The sequence below is a fragment of the Xiphophorus hellerii genome, unplaced genomic scaffold (genome assembly GCF_003331165.1).
Source record: "Xiphophorus hellerii strain 12219 unplaced genomic scaffold, Xiphophorus_hellerii-4.1 PGA_scaffold_58__1_contigs__length_500000, whole genome shotgun sequence".
In the NCBI taxonomy this organism is placed as follows: domain Eukaryota; kingdom Metazoa; phylum Chordata; class Actinopteri; order Cyprinodontiformes; family Poeciliidae; genus Xiphophorus; species Xiphophorus hellerii.
In genome coordinates, this window is record NW_022587633.1 from 447314 (window position 1) to 472235 (window position 24922).

Sequence of the window (24922 nt, forward strand, 5' to 3'; positions counted from 1 at the left end):
GAATATAACTTTATTCTCATAACATTATAACCTTATCCTGGTAATATTCTGACTTTATTCTCATAATATTCTGACTTTATTCTCATAATACTATGACTTGATTCTTGTACGACTTTATTCTTGAAATGACTTTATTCTCATATCGTTTGGACTTTATTCTTGTAATAATATGACTTTGTTCTTGTATTTAAAATGTATTTCAGTTCATCTTCATTCTTGTGATATTGACTTTATTCTCATAATTTTATTCTTGTATATTTTATTTTTTCTTAGTATGACCCTTATATGTATTACATGTGTATTTCAGTTGTACCATGTAAAAATTGCAGCGTTAAAACAGATAAAAGTAGCTTCGTTTTTTGCTTTTATGCCCTGTTTTAATCATTTTCCACCCATTATGAGTGGCTGACTGCCTCCAGTTGGAAAAGTAACTATTATCTCAATTATCCCTGGCACAAACCCCCTGCCATGTCCGCCTCTTCAAGCGTACCAGCTGAGATGATTACATCTTCAACAAGGTAAGGCAAGACGAGTTTAACTGTATAATATCACTTAAACATCACATAACTCAAAGTGCTTTATAAGAAAAGAGCAACAGGCATAAAGAAAATATCATTAAAAACATGAAATGTACTTTAAAAAAATATGAGGTTAAATTGAAAACACAAAGGAATGGCGATAACAGAATAATATGATGAATTGATAAATGAATATTTAGTGTTTATGGGACGTTAATGTTACCTCTCCTTATTTTGAGATAAGAAACGTCTGCAACGTCAATAAATGCATTTAGGTTTGAAAACCATCCAGTGCTTCGCCGACCAATAACACAAATTTAAAATCCATCTTTTGACATTAATCTTTTGACTGGAGAGAGCTGGACTATTTCACTGGCGCAGGTCATAAAACCGTCTGCCGCTTGCTGGATGACCTGCTGCTGCCTGATTGATTTTTAAAGGGGCTTTTAAAATTAGGCTTGAATCCATCACAACACTCAGGTTTCCTGCACACACTTTAGTCTCCTGCCTTTTCAGTTTCAGTTAAGTGTATATATTTGAAATTACCCTCTTTAGGAGCAAAACTAACACCGAAACACTCACTGGTGTCATGAAGACAGGCCATGTGGAGAGAGGAATATAAAATTGTGTCATCAGCATACAGTATGAATACTAAGAGTTGTTTGTAGGACTTTATAAACTAGAGGGAAGATAAATGTTGATTTATATCATAATAACTCAAAAGCTGGCTCATTTATTGTAAAATTATGTAGCACTAAAGTACGGTGTCAGTCAGAATATTCAGTGAGCGCTGATTCCAGAACCGCACTGCATTCTGGGGGATGTAGGCAGAGGGAAAAAGGTTTCAGTTGCTCAACTACCACTTATCGTTTATCATTTATTGGGATAAATTTCCTATTATAATAAGAAATTCGATTTATTGTTACAATAAAATCCAATGAATCATGTTTAAAAACACCAGAACTGTCCGTATTGTCGGGATTTGTTATTTTTTACTATTTTCTCCATTGTTTGTTCAATGAAACCATCAATAGATATTATAAAATTTGGGGGGCAAAAAAATCAATAAATGCAATTATTGTGTGTAGTTTAGTGACACAATTCATACTTCTTTATGTGACTGGTGTCCTAAAGAAGAATAATACAAATATCAAGAGCAGTATTTGTGTTTTTTGGGGCGTATGGTGGCCGTACAATGCAGGCACAGCCTTACAGTCTCCGTCAAGAGAAGTAATAAATACTTCTTATTGTCACTTTTATCATTATTATAATAATATCACGATAAAACTTTGAGTCCTTATTGCCCACTGCTACTCTCAACCGCTCACAGATTGGTGGAATCAACTGACTCACTCACTCTTTGGTTACCTAGCAACAACCTGTTGAGTAATTTGAGCAGCACAAGTTTAAGGTTAAAGGCCTCATAAAAATAAAAACGACGCCATGGAGTGGAAACTGAATAAAGGAGGAAAGCTCAAGCCACCAGTTTGGTAGTTTTTTAGATATTTAAAACAAAAAAACTAATCAATAATTACAGATATCAACTAATATGAAACACTTACGGTATATCATGATTCGTTTTTCAGCCAAATCGTCCAGCCATAGAATTTATGAGTGCAGTTGGGTGAATATTGCTTTAAAGGGTTGGGATCACTAGATTGAGTCCATTAATTATTTACTTAATGAGGAATTACCATTGTTTACACAATTTAGACAGTCTGTGATGAGTTCTTAAAGGAACAATATTAAAGTAGTTCTATAACTGAATGTAAAAATAAACCAGATTGTTTTCTTCACATCCCATACACCAAAAGTCCCACCTTTAAAACATCAATCCAGACGTCAAAATTAGCTATTCTTGGCTGACTTTTATCTCTCTCTTGGTTGGCAGGTTGAGTCTCTCACCTAATAACAGCAAATCACGCAGGATAAAATAGGCATAAAAAAATTAAGAATGAACTATTTATATCATGGCACACATTTTGTGTGAAACGTTTATTTTAGCTTCTGTGTCTTCAGGACGACCATTCCCCATTAAAGTGAGGCTTAATATATTTATAAATGTTCTTCACGCACATAAAGGGCCTGTAAATCCAAGATGTTGCTATGTTTCGCTACATCCACACACATATTAAATGGCACAGTTATGAAGGTTTCTAGCTCCTAGTCTTGCTATCTCAGCTTTGTCATTACCACTGATGTTGGAGCTATCACTCATCAGTGTTGTAAGGCATCAGATATTTAATAACAATAAAACTTAACCTGCAAAGTTGGGATAGGGTTTATGTCAAAAAAATTTATATTTACTTAAAATACGTGGCTAAATCCCAATAAATAGCCTTTCACTAAATGCAATGGTTTTAAGTGTGACTGCAAGAAAGTTATTATTATTATTATTACAATGCTGAGGAATGATATTCATGCTTATAAATAGAAATATCTTAAGTATAAGCACATTCACATCAAACAATTGTATTAATTCAATCCAGAAGGTAAATCTTACTTGTGGGTGGGTATTTATCGTATCGTATCGTATCGTTTATTATTTATCGTGATACATTTCTTATCATGATAAAATTTTAATTTATTGTTGTCAAGATAATTTCCAATTATCTTGGAAACTATTTTGTTTCCAAGATAATTGGAAACAATTATCGTTTGTCAGTTTAACTGACAAACAATTATCTTGTTTGTCAGTTTTGTTGGAGGTTGAAACCTCCAACAAAACTGATCCCATTGTCGTGATTTTTAGTTTTACTATTTTCTTCACTGTTTGTTCAATATTAAACTATTGTGGGCATTTATTGTATTGTTTATCGTTTAATGATATAAATTTCATTCAATATTTATCATTGCCAAGATAAGTTCCAGTTATTGATGTTTAAAACTCCCAAAAGCTGAAGGTACTGTTACTGTTTATCTATTTTCTCTACTGTTTGTTCAATATTCAAACTCTTACTTGTGTCTAGGTTTGGGTGTTTATCGTACAGTTTATCATTTTATTGTGATACATTTCTTATCATGATGATTTTCATTTATCGCTGTCAAGATAAATTCCAATTAATGGCGTTTAAAACCCTCCAAAAACCGTCCATATTGTTGGGATTGCTAGTTTTACTATTTTTCCTGTTCCAGGGCCGCCCTAAGCCTTTTTGGGGCCTTAAGTGGATTTTAATTGGGGCCAGATGGTATTGAGGTGCTAATTAGACGCTTACCTGGCATATGCCTAGCGTTCAATGAGAGTATCAATAAATATCAAAGTTAAAAATATAATTAATCGCAGTTGTTGTGTGCAGTTTAGTGATACAATAACAAATTTTTGTGGACGATAAATTGTCCCAGAAGTTATTGTGATAAATGATCATATTATTGTTTTGAGACCATTTGCAAGCAATATAATGGTAATGGCATAATAATAATGCACATTCTCAGAGATCAATACACTTTAAATTCTAATGAACATTTAACACTGGAATTGGAAGATATTTTAAATATCCAAAATAAATAAACAAAACAACAAATAAAATGAATTATAAAGTCTCTGTAAACAAAGTTATCATTCAAAAAAAAGGAATAGTTGAGACTAAAGAACCAGACAGAAGACAATTTTCATCCAGTTTTTGGTAGAAAGAGAAAAACAATAAATCATTCATTTTAATTTATGACACAATAAATTTATTTACTGTTTATTGCGTCAGGGATAGATACAAATCACACTTCTTTATGTGCCTGGTGTCGTAAAGAAACGCATTTCCAAGAGCAGGATTTGTGTTTTGCTGAGTCAGCCGTACGGTTACCTAAAAAATAAGCATCATTGTTGCAACAGGACAACAAAATATCGTGATAAGACCTTAACTCCACATCGCATCTCAAACTATTCTATAGAAATTCCATCTAGATGTTATTCTGCTGGGTCTAGCCTCATTAGTGAGCGGCCATATTAAATGATTGCTATTGGTCGTTGTTGATTATATCAGCAGCAACAGAACAGGCTGGAGGAAGCAGACTGATGGGGAGTGTGTGTGTGTGTGAGGAGATGTCGGTGTGCGTGTGTGTGTGTGGGAGAGAGCTGACATGCAGGCTTCTTCCCACACACAGAAGGTGATGCAACATCTCACACCCTCTCAGCACTGCAAAGCTAATGCTGCACTCGCTGCTTCAGCTCAGTCAGTGTGTGTGTATGAATGCGTGCGTGCGTGTGTGTGTGTGTACAGAAGAGGGTAAAAAAAGTATATATATATATTTTTACTTATAAGTTTCCCCCCCCATCTTTCTTGACTCGCTCTCACTCCCACAGGAAGACATGAACAAATGTTCTGCTTAGCGATCGCCAAAATAGTATCGCCATGACAACAGCTGATGCCACATGCAGCCATCAGCAGCTCATCCAGGCTCACGAACGTCTGCACATCGATAGACTCTTTCTAAAGTTATCTCATTCATTTACAGTCAAAAATGAAGATTTCACATGTTGATGCAATTAAAAGTTTTGAACGAATAGGATTAATCATATTTATAATTTTCTTGGAACATCACCTTCCTAAAATAATGGCTTGTGTAAAATTTTTTTTTTGCCAAAAGTGATTTTTTTTGTGTGTGCCTAAAAATGTCAAAAAATGTCTTGGGTCATTATTATAGAAAAGTAAAAATAGATCTACTGTCTTGTTTCTTTTGATTTGTTCCATTTCTGTGCTTTATATAAGTTTTCTATCTTTTTTTTTGCAAGATTATAAAAAGTTTCTTAAGATGAAAACAAAAAGCAAACAAATAATACCAACAATAATTATGATCTCAATCACAAAAGTGACAATAGTAAAAAAAACACACAAAATTTCTATAGTAATTAGATGTAAATAAAGGCGCTGATCAGAAATCATTAAACCAAACCAGATGTATCGTCATGAGAGTTTTCAGCAAGTCTGAACATGTTTCTGTTTCCATGCTGCTGCTCAAATTGTCTTCATCTATCTAAGAATAGTTCTCAAATGATTGAGCATATTTAAGACAAAACAAATGGGCATTTCTTTTGTGAAGACGCACCAAAAAAAACTTGGTAAATAATCCTAATTTCTCAAACAAGGGTGTTTCAAATGGTGCACAAGTACACAGAGATCAATGAATGATCCCAGAGGAGTTGATTTTAATCTGTTGTAACTAATAAATCTAGAGTCACTGCTCTGTATTTTAAGATACGGAGGGAAAGTTTCGTGAGATAGAGAAAGATAACATTCTATAACTGAATATGTCGTGTGTTGGGAGGTGTAGGTTGAAAAATCTGATCTCATTTCATCTGACAGTCGATGACATGCAGGTTTTCCATTTTAAAACCGGCCACCCAAACACAGGCTTAACTCTCTGCATAAAGCTGGAGGCAACAGGGGAAATGTGTGAATAAAATTAAAACCAAACCTGCTAACTGTCTGCTAGCTAAATCTTAACTTACCCTGCAAACTTTACTCTAAGCCAGGGTGTCCAAAGTGGGGCTCAGGGGCCATTTGTGGCCCTTGACATGATTTCATTCGGCCCTTGAGCACATGTCAAGGATGGTAAAAATTTGCCCAACTAAATAGAAAACAACTGATGACTGTGAATGTTTGGAAATTGTTTTTTTTAAAAATAAGATAACAATTGAAAGTCATTTTTAAGTTTTAGATCTTTAATGATTACCAGATTTCATTAAATTGTTTTGTTTATTATTGTATGATGGAGTATTAAGGTCATGCTAAACAAAATTACAAGAATAAAGTCATAAAATTACAACAGTAAAGCTGTAATAGAATAAAGTAATTTTTATGACTTTATCCTCATTATTTGAGTTTAGTCTTGAAATATTAAGACTTTCTTATATTATTATGACTTTATTCTCATACAGGTTTGTGTTATGATTTTACTTTTGTAATTTTATGTTTTAATTTTTTTATTTTATCTTAGTGTGCCCCTAATACATTGTTGGATTATTGAGCAGGTAAAACTGAACTCTGCCCGTCATTGAAAGAGAGTTTAAACTTTTATTTTCTTTTAAATCGCTCAGCCCTGACAGAAATCTGCTCAGCGAAAACAGCAACATCAGCTGTAGCAAATCTGTCAGATCTTTACGTTTATGATGCATAATTCAGAATAATTGTTTCACATGCTTCTAAATGTTCTGGTTGTGTGGGTGTTGGATTGATATTTTGATGTCTTAGACAGAAACTGGGGTCAGATTTCGCTCCAGGTCGTTATTCCAGTCTTTCCATGCCTGGAATCAGTATCGCCCCCAGCTCTGTCTATTCTTTGCCACACCCATTTACTTTGACCACTAAACACTTCTTCATGGCTTTTAAAGCTTTCTCTGCAGGCATACCTCGACTTTACATCTAATCAATTATACAGGAACAAGTAAAGACAGAGAAAGAATAAAGCTGCGTTTGCAACAAAAACACTGCAAAAACACCAAATCTAACCAAGTATTTTTGGTCTAATTTTCAGTGCAAATATCTAAGAACACTTGAAACAAGACAAAACTAACTTGCATGTAACTTTTCAGCTCAATAATTTCTTTATATTGATGAAAAAGGGATAGTTCCACTGGCAGAGTTTATTTAGTACTTATAACTTGGGAAAAATGTTGTGTTAAAAGTTAAATAATTTGCAAGTGGAACTAGAACTGGGTTGCTAGGCGACAGGCTGGGCTTGGCTGAGGTTGCTAGGTAACGGCGCTGTAGCTGTTGTAGAAAAAGTTAATCTGCCAATCAGGGGCAGATCTAGCAAAATATCTATGGGGTGGCAAGGATTTGTCAGGGTGTATATATATATATATATATAAACGTCTCATTCTCACATTTAGTTTACACAGACCTATCACTGGACATAATTTACTTGTTGCAAAATATTGTTAAAAACAATATTTTCAAAATGAGCTTCATGTAGCACTGAGGATTAAATATAATTTCTTAATGTAGAATAGTTAATTATTTTTACGTCTTTCATACTGCTGCTAACTGATATGTATTACTGGATTGGACAGCGCCTATTCGTCGCTATGTGATGCATTGTGTCCAGAAAATAATCGTATTCCAATGCAGGACGAGCAGAAATCTGTCACGAAAATATTAGTAGCGCCATCATTTATTATCAGATATATTTATTAAATACGATTTAAAATAAATCTGAAAAAACTGATGTTTGATACATAAATTTTCCGTGATACAAATCTATAAACAGTTTGGTTCCTGTTAGTTCTGTCAAGATGCAAGGAAGGGCAAATTTCTCTTACATTGGTCAATCGTTTTATTTTAAATATGCTGTAAGAGCCGTATTTTGATGACTGTTATAAATATCGCCAAGTTTTACGAACAGAAGGAATTAGTTCAGTTTTTGTCGCTTGTTTAACTCTTAGGAGCTGCAGCGGCTGCAGTGCGCCGCAATAAAGCTGATAAACAGGTGGAGAACAAAACTAGACAAAACCACTTCTGTTCTGCTTTTTCTCGCTACACGCGGACCCGTTGCCATGGCAACCGACAGACAACAGCTCCATGAGCAGATAAAGCAGAGATTATGTTCAATCCTATCGGGGGAATCAATACCAAAAACAAACGTTTCCCACCCAAAAGAGTAGCAAAACACCAAAACAGATCATTCGATCTGTGACATTATGCTGTCAGGCTTGATGTCTATATTGTCATTATTAATATATTTTCGCCTGAACACAGCGGTGGTGGATTATCTGATTTAAACTCCTGCTCTACTGATGACTCGGTGTGCAGGTTGTCCTATTTTAGTGCTAACGGAACCAAAACACACCGAACTGCGCAGCATGTTAAGGTTATCAAAGTCAATAGCAGGCTAGCAACAGTTAGGCTAGCATAACTAACTCGCTGCTCACTTTTTCAATATTTTATTTAAATAAAAAAAATTTCCTCACCTTTTAAATGTTAAACCCTTGAACCTTGTTATGTATGGGTGTCATAGGGTTGAATTAACTGCTAAATATTGCGTCTTTTTTCAGATTCTTTGCGTGATTGTGGTATTTTCCTGACCACCGATATTCCTGACTCAATGGACAACAATGGCGCGTGTGGCTCACGATAAGTCACGTGATGTCTAATCCAATAATATCCATCCATCCATATATATAAATGCTGCTGCCTCGCGCTCTGTCCTTCTCTCTCACTTCCCGCCACTTAGCAGTAGGTGTCAGGTTACATTGTGTTACATTCAATGTTGTCGGAAAAAAGAGATTCATGCGCTTAATGTCCGATTTGCCATAACTATTTATTGAATTCATTGTCGCCAGCTGGGGTGGCAACAGGGGTGACAAGGCTCTCAGTTGGTGTGGCAACTGCCCCCCCAGTAGATCTACCCCTGCTGCCAAAGAACAAATACTTTTTCATCAGTAGTATGCAATTATTTATTTAAACAAGCACTTATATTTACATGATCCACGGTTTTTATATAATCCAAACAAACAAATAAACCTATATGTCGCTTAAAAGTTACTTGTAAGTTAGCTTTAAATTATTTCAAGTGTACTAACATATTTGGACTAGAAACTAGACCAAAATACTTGGTAATATTTTATGTTTTTGCAGTGTAACAATTAAATCTTTTAACAGAATACTAGTTAGGAAAAAGCCTGATTGTAAAATAGAAGATAGAAAATGTTTTTTATTACTATTATGTTCATTTCTCACACAACATAAAACATTTAAATATTCATAATAATTTGAGAAACTAAGTCTCAAAAGTCAACAGAGCTTAGACAACAGACTGTAAAAAGATAATAAGGCGATGAGAAGAGTGGAATTTATTTTATTTTGTCCTTTAAAGGTCCATTCTACTTCAAATCTGCTTATTCAAAAAAAAATTTATTTCCCAGCAATTCTTTGTTTTCAAAGTGCAATTCTTTCTTAAAGTAAATTATTTTGCATTTTATTTGCTATATGCAGCCTGTTTGAAATTCCCCTCCACTTCTAAGTAAACAAACATAAAAACAGCATTACAGTTTTTTCTATAGAGCTTCAACAGCAGGATAAGCGTGTGTGAGATGTGTGTGCTTAGCGTAAAAACCCATCAGTCTGGCAGTAAATGCCTCTGAGAGGGAAACAGCAACACCCTGGGAAATCACCAGCCAATACAACAAAGGGGAGGGTAAATCTTTTTTCCATGGGCTGAGCTGTAAATATGTTGATAACTGCAGAATAATCAATGTTCCAGATTAAGATTCAACACAAGGAGATGATTAAATTAATCTTAAACACAACTATGATGACAAATATCATCTTCCTATTGTTGCTAAATTAGGTCAAAATATTGATTTATATGATAAATTATTAATTATTTATACCTATTTGTGCTTATTTTAGTTTCATAATGCAGTCCATTACCGAAGGGGTTTGAAGTAAATGGGAACAAACACACAAGAATCACAGCAAACAGCAGTATTTATATTTATTAATTAATCTAATATGTACACTGCAAAAACACAAAATATTGCCAAGTATTTATGGTGTAGTTTCCAGTCCAAATAAGACAAAACTAACATGTTAGTAACTTTTCAGCAACACATATGAGTTCATTTTAAGTAAATAACTCCTTAATAGTGATTTTAAAAGTACTAGTTCAATTGGCAAATTATTTCACTTATAAAAAGGAAAAATGTTTTGTTATAAGTGAAATAATCAGCTAGTGGAGTTAGCGCTTTTCCATAAATATCAAGGAATAATTCACTTTAAAAATCTCTTAAATCATCCTGAATATTTTAGATATGCTCTAAAAAAATTCAATGAATTAAACCCAGTCTTCCACATTGCACTGCAAAACCACAAAATCTTATTTTTTATCTGGTGCCACATTGAAATAAAGAAAAACTAACTTGCAAATATCTATTCAGCAAGATATAAGATGTTGTTTAAAGTCAATAATTTCTTTATATTCATAGCATTTTTCTCATGTTATTAATGAATTAATCTCCCAGATGAACTAGCATTTCTCATCAATATTAAGGAATTATTTACTTAAAACAAGCTCATATATCTTGCTTAAACGTTATTTGTAAGCTAGTTTTGTTTTCTTACAAGTATACTAAGATATTTGAACTGGAAACTAGACAAAAATACTTGGTAATATTTTGTGTTTTTGCAGTGTAATTTTAACAGATAACTTACTTCTGGTTAATAACCAACATCAGCATGTGAGCTAGCCTCAATAATGGCTAATTATCTCCCTTCACAGCAGAGGTTTTATAATGGCTTTGAGAGTTCAGTTCAGTTTGTCCTCAGAGAAAATAAGAGTTTGGAAAAAGATGCTGCATGTGAAACGCGGCATCCTAAACTCAAACAATTAAAGCTGTAATTCTGGAGAGTTTTCTATACAGTCTACAAAAGGATGTTGTTACAGATAACTGAGAAAAAAGGGTTGGATAAAAAAGATTTGGATTGGTGAATCTCATTTAATAGTGAGAGCATACACTGTAAAACAAAACACCCTGCTTAACCAAAGAATTTAAGTGAACAGAACCTAATTCTCACCAATTTGTCTGTATTGATTTTAAACGAGCGGTGTGAACTTCTAGATTAGAAAAATGCTGGATGCGTTAATATTTTCTGTCAGTTTGAGCAAAGAAACAAATACAACACAGAAGCCAGGAAACGTTTCAATCAAATCATTTTCTTTTTATGTAAGTAGTTTCAAGTTAGAAGCTACATGTTAAATGATTTAACTTAAGTTATGCCCATTAAATTACCAAGACATTTATTTTCCTGTTATAAATTAAATAATCTGCCAATAGAACCAGTACTTTGTCATCAATATTAAAGAATTAATGATCTAAAATCAACTCCTACATTTAGCTAAAAAGTTACTTATAAATTAGTAAACAATAACTAAAATATTGTAAAATCTTTACAATATTTCAGTTATTGTAAAAACTAAAATATTTACAATAGAAATTAGATTTAAAAAATATTTGGTAGAACTTTGTGTTTTTGCAGTGTAGGACTTAAATTAGGGAGCAAAACATCTACGTATGTTCCTGTTAAATAATTAGAATAATAAGTATTTAACATAAGTATTTATAATGTTAATGCAATGTAATAAGTACTTATAACTAATGTTATAGATAAACAATGTTATAAATAAATGTATTAATAAATTGATTAAATGTAATAATACATTTATTAAAATTATTAATACATTTATCATTAATGTTTTTAATTAATTTATTTCTAATAAATTAATACAAAAGTGATGTGTAAAGCACTTTACTATGTAGAAAAATCTCAACCAGCTCCAGTAGAAGTGAAATATTTCTACATTTGTCATCTATATTTTATAAAGAAGCGGCAGAAATGATCTTAAATGCTTTTCTGAATGAGACCAGATATGAATCTCATTTAAGTCACACACAGACTTTATCTGTAAATTCGTATTTCAATGCAGACTGTAAGCCTGAAGACTGCTTAGCTAAAAACGATAGCTTCGCCATGGCAACACCACGTCTCATTTCCATGGCAACCCCATCAGAAATCTCAACCATAACATGATTCAGCTTCAGTTTGAAACCAGCCAGCTGACTCAACCTCCTTCACATTTCAAGGATTTCAGATTTTCTTATTTCCCATAAACTCTAAACAATTTATCTAAGTTTCCAAAACATCTGAGTTTCACTAAACATATCATGATGGCATATTGGGACGACTGCAGACAGAACACAAAAGAAGTATATTTCTACAAATAAAAACATAAAAACTCTGAGACTAATCAGAAAATTTCTAGAAAAAATCTTAGAAAATTTCTAACCTCCAAAAGTAAAAAATGTGCAAGAAGAAGCTGGGAAATTTTAAAATTAATTTTTGAAATTTTCTGGGAATAAATAAGACATTTCAGAGCTTCAAAAGTTTAACATTTGTGAGAAAAAACTCAGAAACTTTGAGATTAATATAAGAAATTTTCTAGAAAAAAAACCCGGAAGTTTTTGAGGTCCAAAAGTTGAAAACGTACCAAAATCAACTCAAAACATTTGAGCTTGAGCTCAGAAATTTTCTTTAAAATTTTTTTTTTTTTTAATTTGTGAGCTAGAAAGGTCAAAAACTTGGTAGAAAAACCTCTGAAATTTTGAGAAAAATAACAGAAGTTTTCTAGAAAAAAACTAGAAATCTTTGGGCTCCTAAAGGCAATAATGTGCAAGAGAAAAATTCACACATTTTAAGAATACTCTCAGAAATTTTCCAGGAATAAGTTGGAAATTTCTGGCTCCAAAAGTCGAAAATGCTTTAACTTTTTAAACTTTTGGCTTTATGAGCTCAGAATTTTTTAAAACTTTTTTTTAAATAAAATATGAGAAATTAACCTTAAAATTTCAAAGTTTTTCACTTCTCATTTATTTTTTTATAGCTAAATTTCAACTTTTCGAACTCAAAAATTCTCTTTCCACAATTTAATCTCTCTAAAATTTTTGACTTTTGGAGCTCAGAAATTTTCATGTTTCTTTCCAGAAAATACGTGAAATTAATCTAAAAGATTTCTTAGTTTTATTCTAGCAAATTCTCAACTTTTGGAGCTCGGAAATTTTCAAGTTCTTTCTAGAAAATTCTTCAGATTAATCTCAAACTTTAATGACCCTGACATCCATCACACACACACACACACACACACGCGCGCGCCTGCTGCGCCACATTACCTGACTAGAATTGATACAATCTGTGAAGGCGCTCCTCCTGGAGAAGAAGGTGAGGAGCTGCTGCCAGCGAGATGAGGAGGTGGAGGGAGAGGAGGAGGCCGGAGACGAAGTGGACGGAGACGAAGTGTGTGGAGGCGCCAGCTCCTCCGAAGAGCCTCGCTTTGGTCCCAACTTCTGCTTGATTCCTAGCCCCGCCCCTTGACCTCCAGATGCCCCGCCCACTCTGGAGCTGCGGGGGTACAGGGTGTTGTTGCCAAAAATGTAGTTCATAGTTCCAGCTGTTTGACTCCAACTTAGATTTTATCTCCTTTCCACCTTTTCATCCCCGATTCTTCGTCCCAGAAAGAATCTGCAGTCGGAGTTCAATTTTTTTAAATCTTTTTTTCTGTTTCTTGGAAAGATTCTCAGTTTTTCTCGTCAGATTTGAAGAAACGAGGCGGACATTTGTCCACCTGGTTGCCTGCTGTTGTTGTTCATGAATGTTTCCATCATCCCAGGTGAAAACGTCCAGAATCCACTTCCCAGAGCTTCCAGATTCCCGTCTCTCCTGCTTCCTCTTTGCACCTCGTCTGAGAAAAAAAAGAGTGAGGGGGAACGAGCGGCAGGATATGAGGATTGATTATTTAGGGGAGTTCACTCTGCTCTCCTCTCCGTCTTCCCTCCCTCCCTCCTTCCCTGTGAGTCCAAGATGACCAGTCAATCTCCCCCTGTCACTGTGCCTTCTCCCATTAAATATAGGAGGAAGCGGGGAGGGCGTGATGGGTGGCTGAGCGGATGAAACGAGGGAGGTGGAGAGAAACATTCGAGGATGAGAGCATCTGAAGTAGGTGGCTGGCAGCAGGAATCATTGTCCAACTCTTCTGTTTCTCCTTCTCTCCTTCTTACATCTCTGCTGTTCCTCCAAGTCTTCCTTCTTGTCCGCTTCACTCTGCATATTTCTCTCGTTTCTTTCGGCAGCCTCTAACTGACCTGTGTTTGCTTTCTCTCTCTTGTCTTTCAGCAAATTGTCTTTTACAGTCTTTTATTTCAGCTGCAACCCGATGCTGTCCTCTCCCTTACTGTCAGATATTATTACCGCTGGAAGCCCCGCCCCCCTACGATCCAGTCAGCCAATCATGTGACACCACCCTGCGTCTTTTACTCCAAACATTTTCTAATCCTGTTGCAGGTCGAGTTCAACGGAAAGCGGAGAACGATTTAATGCACAAAACAAACTTCCTCCACTGAAACTGCTAAAGAGTGGAAGTGAAGATGTATGGCAATAGATTTGGTGTTTCAGCATGTGTGTGTGTGGGCGTGTGTGTGTGTGTGTGTGTGTGTGCATAATTGTGGAAGAGATAGAGATCTTCTCCTAAGGCTGTTTTTCAGAGACTGCAGCACCCAGCTCTCCCACACACTCCTCTCTCTGTCAAACACAAGCGTACATAAACAACAAAACGACTAGAAAACTGCAAAATATAAAAATAATAATCAATAATACATGTAAAAAATAATAATCCCAAAGTCCTGCGCTAACATTTAATAACACACGGCTGCATTTGCCTCCCGGTGGATTAGCCACAGGTGGGGCAGGACCCCCTGTCACAGCTTCTCCCCGCGTCTCCGTGGGAACCGTTGCCACGGCAACAGCTTTCCAGAGGCCCGAAAATACACCTGGCACACGCAGCCTGACTAATGTGTTGTTTCCTCGCATCGGGACGGATGAGATTTTCTCACACTTTCCATTAGACTTCTGAGCCGAGTTGGGCTGAGCAGGAAAGATTTCTGCAGATTCTCTAAAACTCAGAGTCGGCGCCGCGTTTTGTCAGGGGAAGTCGGCTGTACTTACATCTAAAGTCACGCTTATTGAAAGAGCATCGATGTCAACCGTTCAGACTATCAGATAATTTGGGGCAAATAGGAAAAACAGCAACATGAACTGTTTTATTGTCAGAGGGGGCGTTTCAGTGAATGAAAAATGTTTTTATGTTTTTATGGATGTAAAAGAATGGGCAATGATTCAAGTCTATGTTGTTATTTGGACTTTTTTTAAATAAAAATGTCTGAGGCTAATCTTAGAATTTCTCTTTTTTTTTTTTGCCAATATTTTACTTCTGGAGCTCAGAAATTTTCAAATTTGTTTTGAAAATTTCAGAGATTAATCTCAAAATTTCAACTTTTTCATTTTTTTGCAAATTTCCAACTTTTGTAGCTCACAGATTTTCACGTTTCTTCTATAAATTTTATTAAATTAATCTCAGTTCTTTTTTTTCTGCACATTTTTGACTTTTTGAGCTATGAAATTTTCCTGTACATTTTTTTAGATTAATTTCAGATTTTTTCTTGTAAACTTCTCTTAGAGCTCATCAATTTCCAAGCTTTTCCTGTAAGATATCTGAGGTTCTTTCTGATTTTTTTTTCATTGTTGTGAATTTATGGCTTTGGAGGTCAGAAATTGTCCAGTTTTTTCTTGCAAATTTCCAAGATCAATCTAAAAACTTTTAAAAAAAAATTCTCACAAATGTTTGATTTCTGGAGTTTAAAAATTTCCAAGTTGACTTTTGGATCTCAGACATTTTAAAGCTTTTTTCTTGCAAATTTAAAAATTTCATAATTTTCTTTTTCTTGCAAGTTTTTTACTTCTGGAATTCAGCAATTTCAAAGTTATTTCTTGCAAATTTCTGAGATTAATCACAAAATTTGTGAGATTTTGGTGGAGATTTACTCCTTTCTTACTATCAAAAAATTACTCTAGTAAGTCGTGTGACTCCTGTGATGCGAAAAAAGGGTTTTGATTGCAGTTTTTGGAAATGTTAGGGATAAAATGGTTTATCAGGGGTGGAGAACATGAGGAGAGGAAACGGAAATCCTGTGTAAACAATCTTTTCCTACTTCAGAATAAGAGCAGGAATCAAAATTCCAACACATGTTGAATTTCTACTGACAGTCTGAAAAACATCAAACAAAATTAGCACTTTAGAATTTATTCATAAAATTTAACATTTTCAAAGTTAGCAAAATGCTAAACAAAGAATTAGCGCATTAGCATTAGCTTCAGTTTGACTACCTCTGAAAGGATTTGTTTTTTATTTCAGAAACAAAGAAATAAACTTGCTACAAGGTAATTTATTATAACACAATAAATATGTACAAACTTTGGTGTTTTTAGAAGGAAAGAAATTATAATAATATGACTTTTTGGGTACTGAGGGAGTGTCCCACTAAAGCTTGTTTCACTGTTTACTTAAAAAAAGTGTCACGTTATACAATAAAATTCTGACTGAATGCAGATCTTGAGCCTTTAAATCCACAAACCACTTGGTAACATTTCTATGATTATAAGTTCACCCAATTTACAGATAAAATTAACACAAAACGCTACAACGGGTAAAAAAATAAGGGCATCATAAGGTAATATTTTAGATTGTGGAGGAGTGTGGTCAGAAGTAAGAATAAGTGGTAAACACAAACTGAACCACTTTGTCACATGTTATCAATTAATCTATAAACACTTTATTAGTCGTTAATAATTCTTTATTATTCATTAATTAAGAGTGAGAATGAGACTGAAAAATTAAGTTTACAAATGCTTATTGTGCTTAAAAGACAATACGAAATGTTTAGTACAACAAACTCTAGATTAAAATATATATGTGAACAAATTTGGCTCACTATTTGAAAAGAAACCAGTAGATTTTGTCTCCTTCTCAGCCTTAATTAATGCATAATAATCAATTATTAATGATTTATAAAGTGTTCTGAGATTACTTAACATATCTATGAACTATTTCTTATCCATTAAAGGAAAATCTACTTTGATTTGTTACCTCTCAATTTACAGATACAAAAACTATGATTTTATTATAACATCATTGCAGCCAGTGAATTATATAACTTGTCTGCTGCTAACACGGAGCAGCTAGCTGAGGCTAGCTGAGTCCAGTGGCACACTGACCGTATCTCAACCCTTAATGCACCTCTCTCCCTCATGCACTTCTTTTTCTTGTCTCCCGTAAGTCAAATGTCAGCCAGTGAATGCCAACTCTATCAATATTTCAGAAGCAATTAAATAAAGCACACATCATAAATGTTTAATGTCACACTGCTGAGAAAGCCAAATTTTCTCTTCTATCATTACAGGTACAGGATGCCAGTGGCGGCCTATGAGGCAAACTCTGTGTTTACTTGTTAAACAAACTGTAAGCACTCAGTTTGGACTCACACTCACAACCATTTTAGTTACATCCAGCAGGTAATGTAACTACGCATCACCATGTTCAATATCTAGCATGTATATATAACAGGGGTTGTCAAACAAAACCTCAGCAGATGTAATAAAAATCACCGTTATCAGCGTCAATAAGCCGATCCTGGTGCTTTCAGAAGCACTGAGTGAGCGACTCTTTCCTTTAGCATTCCTAATCAGTTTGGCTTCTCCCCAGCCCTTCCATTAGACCGCTTTCAGATTCTGGTAAGACCGATTTTGCAAAGCTATGTCAAGCTCTCATAGTAAATAGCGAACACAAAGAGGAATACACCAGAGCCTTTGTAAAGCAAGAGCAAAGAGATAACGTCAGGGCAGAAATACTGCTTACTAGAAGGAATGAACTTAATATGACTTATATATGTATACTGTGCCTTAGAAACGTGTTTATACACGTTAAACTGATCCAAACTGTGCCACATAGCAACCACAGATTAAAACTGCAAGATTTAATTATTCGAGGAGAGAGGATCGATCCAAAATATCAACAATATCGATACCAAGTCATTATTGGTATCATATCAAGTTTCACATTTCCTTGACAAATTCTACTGTGTTTTTGTGTTGTAGTTTCTCAACTCAACCTCAAAAAAAGGTTGAGTTATCATTTGATTTTTTCTCAAATTAGAATGGTCTACACTTAGTTTATTTAGGAAAAACTCCACACAAATTAACACAAGTTACTTTGTTTCTGTTAATAACAATGATAATAATAATTCAATTCAGTTAATTTATATACTTCCAATTTACAACACGCCATCTCTGCAATTGACATAAACGTCAATAAAATCCAATCATTCACATTTTCCAGTTGATTTTAGTTTTCAAACAATGCAGTAAAATTCAGCTCATTATTAAAATTGGATCAAAAATCCAATTTCTAAAGAAATCAAGCAGATAGCATTGATAGTTCATTACCACACTAGGATACATAGCAAACATGGCTAGGTAAGCTAGCTTGGTGGAATCAACTCACTCACTCACTCTGTGGTTGCCTAGCAACTCACTCACTCTTTAGTTACCTAGCAACAACTTGTTGAGTAACAGAAGTTTCAGATTTCACCACTGCTTGAAAACGGCATGGAGTGAAAACTGGATAAAACAGAAAAGGTGACGACAAATGCAGTCCGGCAGTATTTCAGATATTTAAATCAAAATACAAATCGATAGTTATCGATATCGACTGGTATGAAACACTTATATGGTGATACATTTTTCAGCCATATTGTCCAGCTCAACATGTAACATGACATAAAAAAAGCTCAAAGCAGGCAAGAAATTTTAAAAGCAACTAAAACTCCAAATATCTTTGGTCATTTTTAAGCCCGGGACCAGAAGAGGACACAGAATCCAAAATATTGTACTCAAGTAGAAGTAAAAAGTAGCCGTCCAAAAAATTACTCAAGTACCCAGTAACTGATCAAATTATCAATCAATTAATATTTAAAAATTATGTCATCAGATGGACCAAAAAATAAAGTCAAGTGGAAATGTTGGTATTTTAAGCATCAAAAATGACAATAATTCATATAAGTAACAAAATAAAATGACAAAATCAGACAAAAGAAAATGTTTCCAAATCAGTTTCTTTTCATAAAAAACTTATAAAACTTTAACAAAAACTGCAGGTGTGAGTCTGTGTCTGGTGAATTTTTGGTTAAAACATTTTCTTTATTCAGTGAGTAAAAAATCCAAAAATATTACTCAAGTAAGAGTAGAGATACGTCATAATAAAATTACTCTAGTAAACGGAAAGAGTACAGCGTAGTAAAAATACTCCATCAGTGCATTTATTCAAAAACGTTACTTAAGTAAATGTAACTAGTTACTACCCAACTCTGTCCTGTAAGCAGCAACAAAAGGTTTTAAAATTGAGAATCAGAATTTATTAGCACTAGATATGGAAAATGACTGAAGTTTGTTTCTATAAGTTTGAAAGAAACTTTCACACTTTTGCATCAAAATTCACCGGAAATCTATGTGGCACAATGTTGTGTATTGTTGTCAAATAAATGTACCGATCCCTCAGATATAAATATGACCTAATCGTTAAAAAGTAATGAGAGTGAGTCAGAGAGTGATTATTTTTCAAAGTTTTATGTCAGATGACCTATTGCGTAAATCTCCTTTGCTCTCAGTTTCAGTCAGTGGGAGGAAAAGCAGATAATTTGGGGAGTGGAGAATCAATTGATTGGCAGAATGATTAACTCTAAACAGACTCTGCATCAGTCCGCCTGTAATTCTCCCTTCGTCTTTCGCCACTCCCTTGCTCACTGGTCCACTCCTTCCTTCCTAATTATCCGCATTATCTTAATGACTAAAAGCCGCTAAGGTTTCCGAGTGAACATACTGCTATATGTGTGGCATGGGAAGAAAACAAATCAGACTTTACAGTTCTGCAGCATTCCACCTCTGCAGAACAAGCAGTAAATTTAACCAGGGAGTTATTTAAAAGATTGGTTTGGCTGCTTGCTTTGAAGGCACGAATCAGGCTGACGTATCGGACAGGCAGACAGGAAGTCGGTAAACTCTAGGCAGGTCGACACGGTGAATCAGGACCACTTCTGATCGGATCAGCTGCTTTTTATCCAAACAGGATAGTGAAAACGCAGCAGAAAAAAGTTACACAAGTTTAATTTCTTGGATTAATATCTTAGTACACTTGAATTAAGACAAAACTAACTTACAGCAAGACATAGGAGCTTGCTTTAAGAAAATAATTCCTTAATATTGATAATAACAAAACACTAGTTCCACTGGCAGATTATTCCACTTATAACATGTAGAAAATTTACCCAATATTTATTGATTATTGACTTAAAATAAGCTCCTATGTCTTACTAAAAAGTTACTTGTAAGTTAGTTTTGTCTTATTTCAAGTAAACAAGATATTTTCACAAGAAATTAGATTAAAAAAATACTTAAGATTTTGCCGTTTTGCAGTGCAGCGTGGAAGATTGGGCTCAATATATTCCATTCAGTTTTTGTAACGCAAATGCAAAATATTCAGCAACATATAGAAGTTTGTTTAGAGTCAATAATTCCTAATATCGATGGGAAAAATGGCCTATTATTTCACTTACAAAAAGACATTTTTCCGTGTTATAAGTGAAATAATCTCCCAGTCGAAGTAGAATTTGGTTGCTAGGTGACGCAATGGGCTTGGCTGGGGTTGCTAGGTAACAACGCAGAGGGAGTCGTTTTTTTTTTAAATAAGTGAAACAATCTACCAGTTAAACTATACTTTTTTTTGTCAATGTTAAGGGAATTATTTTCCTATATGCTGCTGAAAAGGCAAGTTTGTCTTATTTCAAGTCTCCTAAGATATTTTCACCAGAAACTCAACAAAATCTTACTTTGCGATGCAAACTAACAGTTCTGGGGTATGTTCTTTGCTTGTCTGGCCTACAGATAATTTCATTTGTGTTCTCACATTGCCGCAGTATCAACACCTATAATACAGCCTATAATAGCCAAAGGAGAACCAGACACTACCAATAATATCATTCAGTACCATTCACAGCCTGGAAATGGTGACATATGTTTTAAATAAACTGCAATTTCCCATCCTGCAATGCAATCATGTGTGCCCATTGTAATGTGCAGCAACACGTTACGCCCTCATTCCGACACTTCACTGCAAGATTTATACCAGCTTTCAGAAGCAGAAATATGCGTGAATCGGCCTAAACATTGGAGACGAGGGCTATTTAAAACAATTTATAAAAACTGCCAGGGGGCTATTTAAAAGACTGGTTTTAAATAACCAATCTGTAGTGAAACTACTACTACAGTGTAGTTTTATACACTGTAAATATTAAAAATAATTAATAAAACAAGCAAGGGATTTCCTATTACAGTAGGAATTTACTGTATTATTTACTGTCATTTATCACTTGTCATGAGAAATTACTTATATGAAATTTTATTAATGTTTCTCACAATAAATTCCGATTAATGAAGATTAAAGCCTGCCAAAACCGTCCATATAGTCTGAATTTATTATTTGCTATTAAATCCGTTTGGTTTTGTGAATTAATTCAGACCCCATCTGTAGTTTGTCCTCTGCTGCCTCCTGCAGGTTACAAACTGTAACTGCAACTAAAGCGAGTAAAAGAAGTAAAATATGTTCTCGGTTCCAAAACTGATCTGGATTTACAGACTCAAACAAACAAAACAAAACAAAAAAACAAAAAACAAAAGAGACTAAACCAACTGTAATATTTTAAAGTTTTTAGGTATGAAATGAGATGATTAACTAAATACATAAATGTCACATCAGTACTGCCATCGACAACATTCACATGCACTCTGTATTCAGTTACTGGATCACTGAAATAGTGTTTTTAGAACAAATATATACATAACTGAATCATCCAGATCTTAAAATATACATGCAGAAATACAATATATTTTTAAGAGACACATGTACCACTTTTAAATGTCAACAGGGGTGAACATATCGCTTGAATATTTTTTGTCGTATTGTAAAAATAACATAAATGTATGACGGAGCATTGGGGCCACTGTTGATCGAAAAAAAATGGAGGAATAAATTTGTGCCAAGAACTTTTGAGTTCCACCGCAAAAATATTCTAGAAAAAACAAGGACATGTCCGTAATTTTCTCAACAAAAAAAGAAAGATAAAAAAGTAAAATATGGACATTTCTGAGTTCCAAAAGTTGAAAATTTGTGAGAAAAAAACTCAGAAATTGATGCCAGAAAACAAGAAAGTTTCTGAGTTTGAAAAGTCAAAAACTTGCTAGAAAAATATCTGAAATTCTGAGATAAATCTCTGAAATTTTCTAGGACAAACATGGAAGTTTCTGAGTTTCAAAAGTTGAAAATGTTCGACTTTTGAAATTCAACATTTGCTCTCAGAAATTTTCCTCTTTTTTTATTTTTGAGATTCATCTTAAACTCTTGTTTTTGTGCTGGCATTTTGCTCCTTTTAAAAAAATGTGTATATACAACGACCCCAATATGCCATTGTATAAATGGCAATATTTTCTCTATATAATTAAGTTTTAAATTTTCAAGAGACTCCAGTGCACTTATGTCTCCTTCTTCTAAAATTATAAACATTCTGTAGTCATTTTCCCCTCATGTTTGATTCCTTCTGCTAATAAAAACACTGGGACTGTTGTAATTATTTCTGTGTGGTGTACGATGTTTAACATTCAAACATCACCAACTCTAGCAAAGAAATAAACTAATAATAACATGGGTGCTGAAAATATGATTGCATGCTCATTACTGTGAACCAACCAGGCATGCATGACGTTTGAGGCCATGAATACATGCAATGGCCACAAAGCAAAGATTACCTGATAGTAGGAGTGGCTTTGTGAATACAGGGAGGAGAAAGGCGGAGCTGGAACTTCATTCAGCCTCTCGCCTTCTGAGTGAGGCCACACCTCCTCATCAAATGGTGCCTCGGGTGATTCTACCTACGGTGTACAGACACAGCCCAACAGTTTGTCGGAAGAAGCTCTCAAAGTTGGGGTATGTGACTCTAATCTTAAACATGTTTGTTAAAAAAATTTGAAGAAATGAACCGCTGCTGACCAAAAGCAACCAATCAGAGCCAGGAGGAGGGTCTTAGCGCTGTCAATCATGGTTCTCCCGGTCATCAGAACCTGCTATGAATGCTAAGGCTAGTTAGCATAGCCAACAATGATGATACTGTTACTGTTTTCCTGTAACAGTAGGTTATTTGTCTGCTATTAGCATATTTAGCAGCATGTTCACAAGGATGATTGACAGCACTAAGACCCTCCTCCTGGCTCTGATTGAAGAAATGCACTGCTCCCACAGGTGGAGCAAGAGTAGCTCAGGGAAGAGGTGGAGGAAATTTATTTTTTTTAACTGATTTTCCGTCTCATTTTGTGACGACATAGTGGCAGTTTTAACATATATGTAAAAACATTTTAAATTTTAATAAAACTTATATACTGCAGCTTTAACAACTGAGCTGCACTTACATTTAGGATAATTATATTATCACTAAACAAATTAAAGATGATAATGTTGATGTTCTTGACCAAAAACATATTAAAGTACAAAATAAATTGGGATCCTGTGGGATTTCTGTTAATGGTGTGAAAATGAATCATCTACATCTGACTGTACATTCAGCTGTATTTCAGTTTAATAATAATAATAATTAACTGAAACATTCTGGAAAATAAAGTTATGCTTTGGGATGTTAAGAGAAAACTGACAAAAGTAGATTTTGAAAAGTTGCTGTGCTCGAGATGAAGCGGAAAACTGTTTTCTGTTCTCACAAATAAAAAATGTAACATGGTTAGAAGTTATGGATGAACAGAAGCGAGTCAATTTGATAAAAATACAAAACTCTGTACAGGTATTTGGGGTTTGTGTGAATGAAATGAGAGATTTTACCTGCTGAGAAATACATCAAGTTTTAGATTTCTGCCATGAAATGAGCATTGGAGTCACCCAAACTGGTAAAATAAACCTAATTCAAATTCAGGAGGTTGTATTTGTTTGTTTTTTTTAATCATTAATCAACCAAACTTCCCAGATTTCTACCTTTTTTTGGACACCACAGATTTTTCACATGGCCCTACTTGCAGTTTTTGGAAACGGGGTTATGCGGAGCGTGACTATGTGAGTGAATGTTTGGGAGTAGAGACAGAGAAAGGAACATTTACATGGCGAGGACAAGATGGCTGGTCCATCTGTCATACAAAAAGAAGCCAGATCCAGCACCTGTGGTCACACATTCAAATAAACACACACCATCTGGGAAGAAGTTCTCAAAATAAACCCAAAATCCCAGCAGCAAACACACACGCTGACCGCAGACGGAGGAGCTCTCCTCGCAGATTTTATCCAGACAGATAGCTGATAAGTCTGCAGAAAACATTGATGATAATAGAGATAATGTTGCTGTGATGTCATAAAGATCCAGGTATCCTAAATGTCCACAAAGTAAATAACTTTAATTTTTAAAATTTAAAAATAAAACATATTTGTTGTGACTTTGGAGTGAGTGGTGTCTAGTCACAAGGTGGAGCTGCACAACAACTTTTCCTGCAACAACGAATCTCTTCGGCTTTGGCTAAAGGTTTCCACCTGGTTAACCTTTGAACTGCTGGTTCTGAAATTTTATTAGTGCAAAGACGAAACACAAAGCACACTCAGCTCTGTTATGTACCGAAACAAACAAATACAGACGCGTTTCAACCAAACAGAGACAAATTTTATAAAATTAAACCCACCACACATGCCAGAACATTAAAAAAGAAGAGGGAGAACATTACGATCTGATGAAAATGAAACCAAAGACAAAGAAATTAAACATGTTAGTCGTACCACCTTGACAGGTGGTCATTATTTTAATGTTAATTTAACTTTACCAGTTGTTAAAAAAACAAATACTGTAGCTGCAGTGTAGAAATAAAATCTAAATAAATGCAAGTCAGAGAGAAAAATAGATGCAATGTTAATTCTGATGCAGATGTGTTAAAATCTAC

At 34.5% G+C, this 24922-nt stretch overlaps 1 protein-coding gene across 5 annotated transcripts in view; it reads right to left on the bottom strand.

Moving 5' to 3' along the window:
- LOC116716460 (discs large homolog 1-like protein) overlaps positions 1-24922 on the bottom strand; it is a 101230-nt gene that overhangs the window by 64447 nt on the left and 11861 nt on the right. For 3 of the 5 annotated variants that reach the window (XM_032557299.1, XM_032557300.1, XM_032557301.1), the window contains exon 3: positions 22748-22870. The exons of 1 other annotated variant lie outside the window; for it this stretch is intronic. In XM_032557299.1, coding sequence (XP_032413190.1) covers positions 22748-22870 — 123 coding nt within the window. Of the gene's footprint in view, positions 1-13176; positions 14427-22747; positions 22871-24922 lie in introns of those variants that run through there. One more of the 5 variants, XM_032557303.1, reaches the window with a different exon arrangement.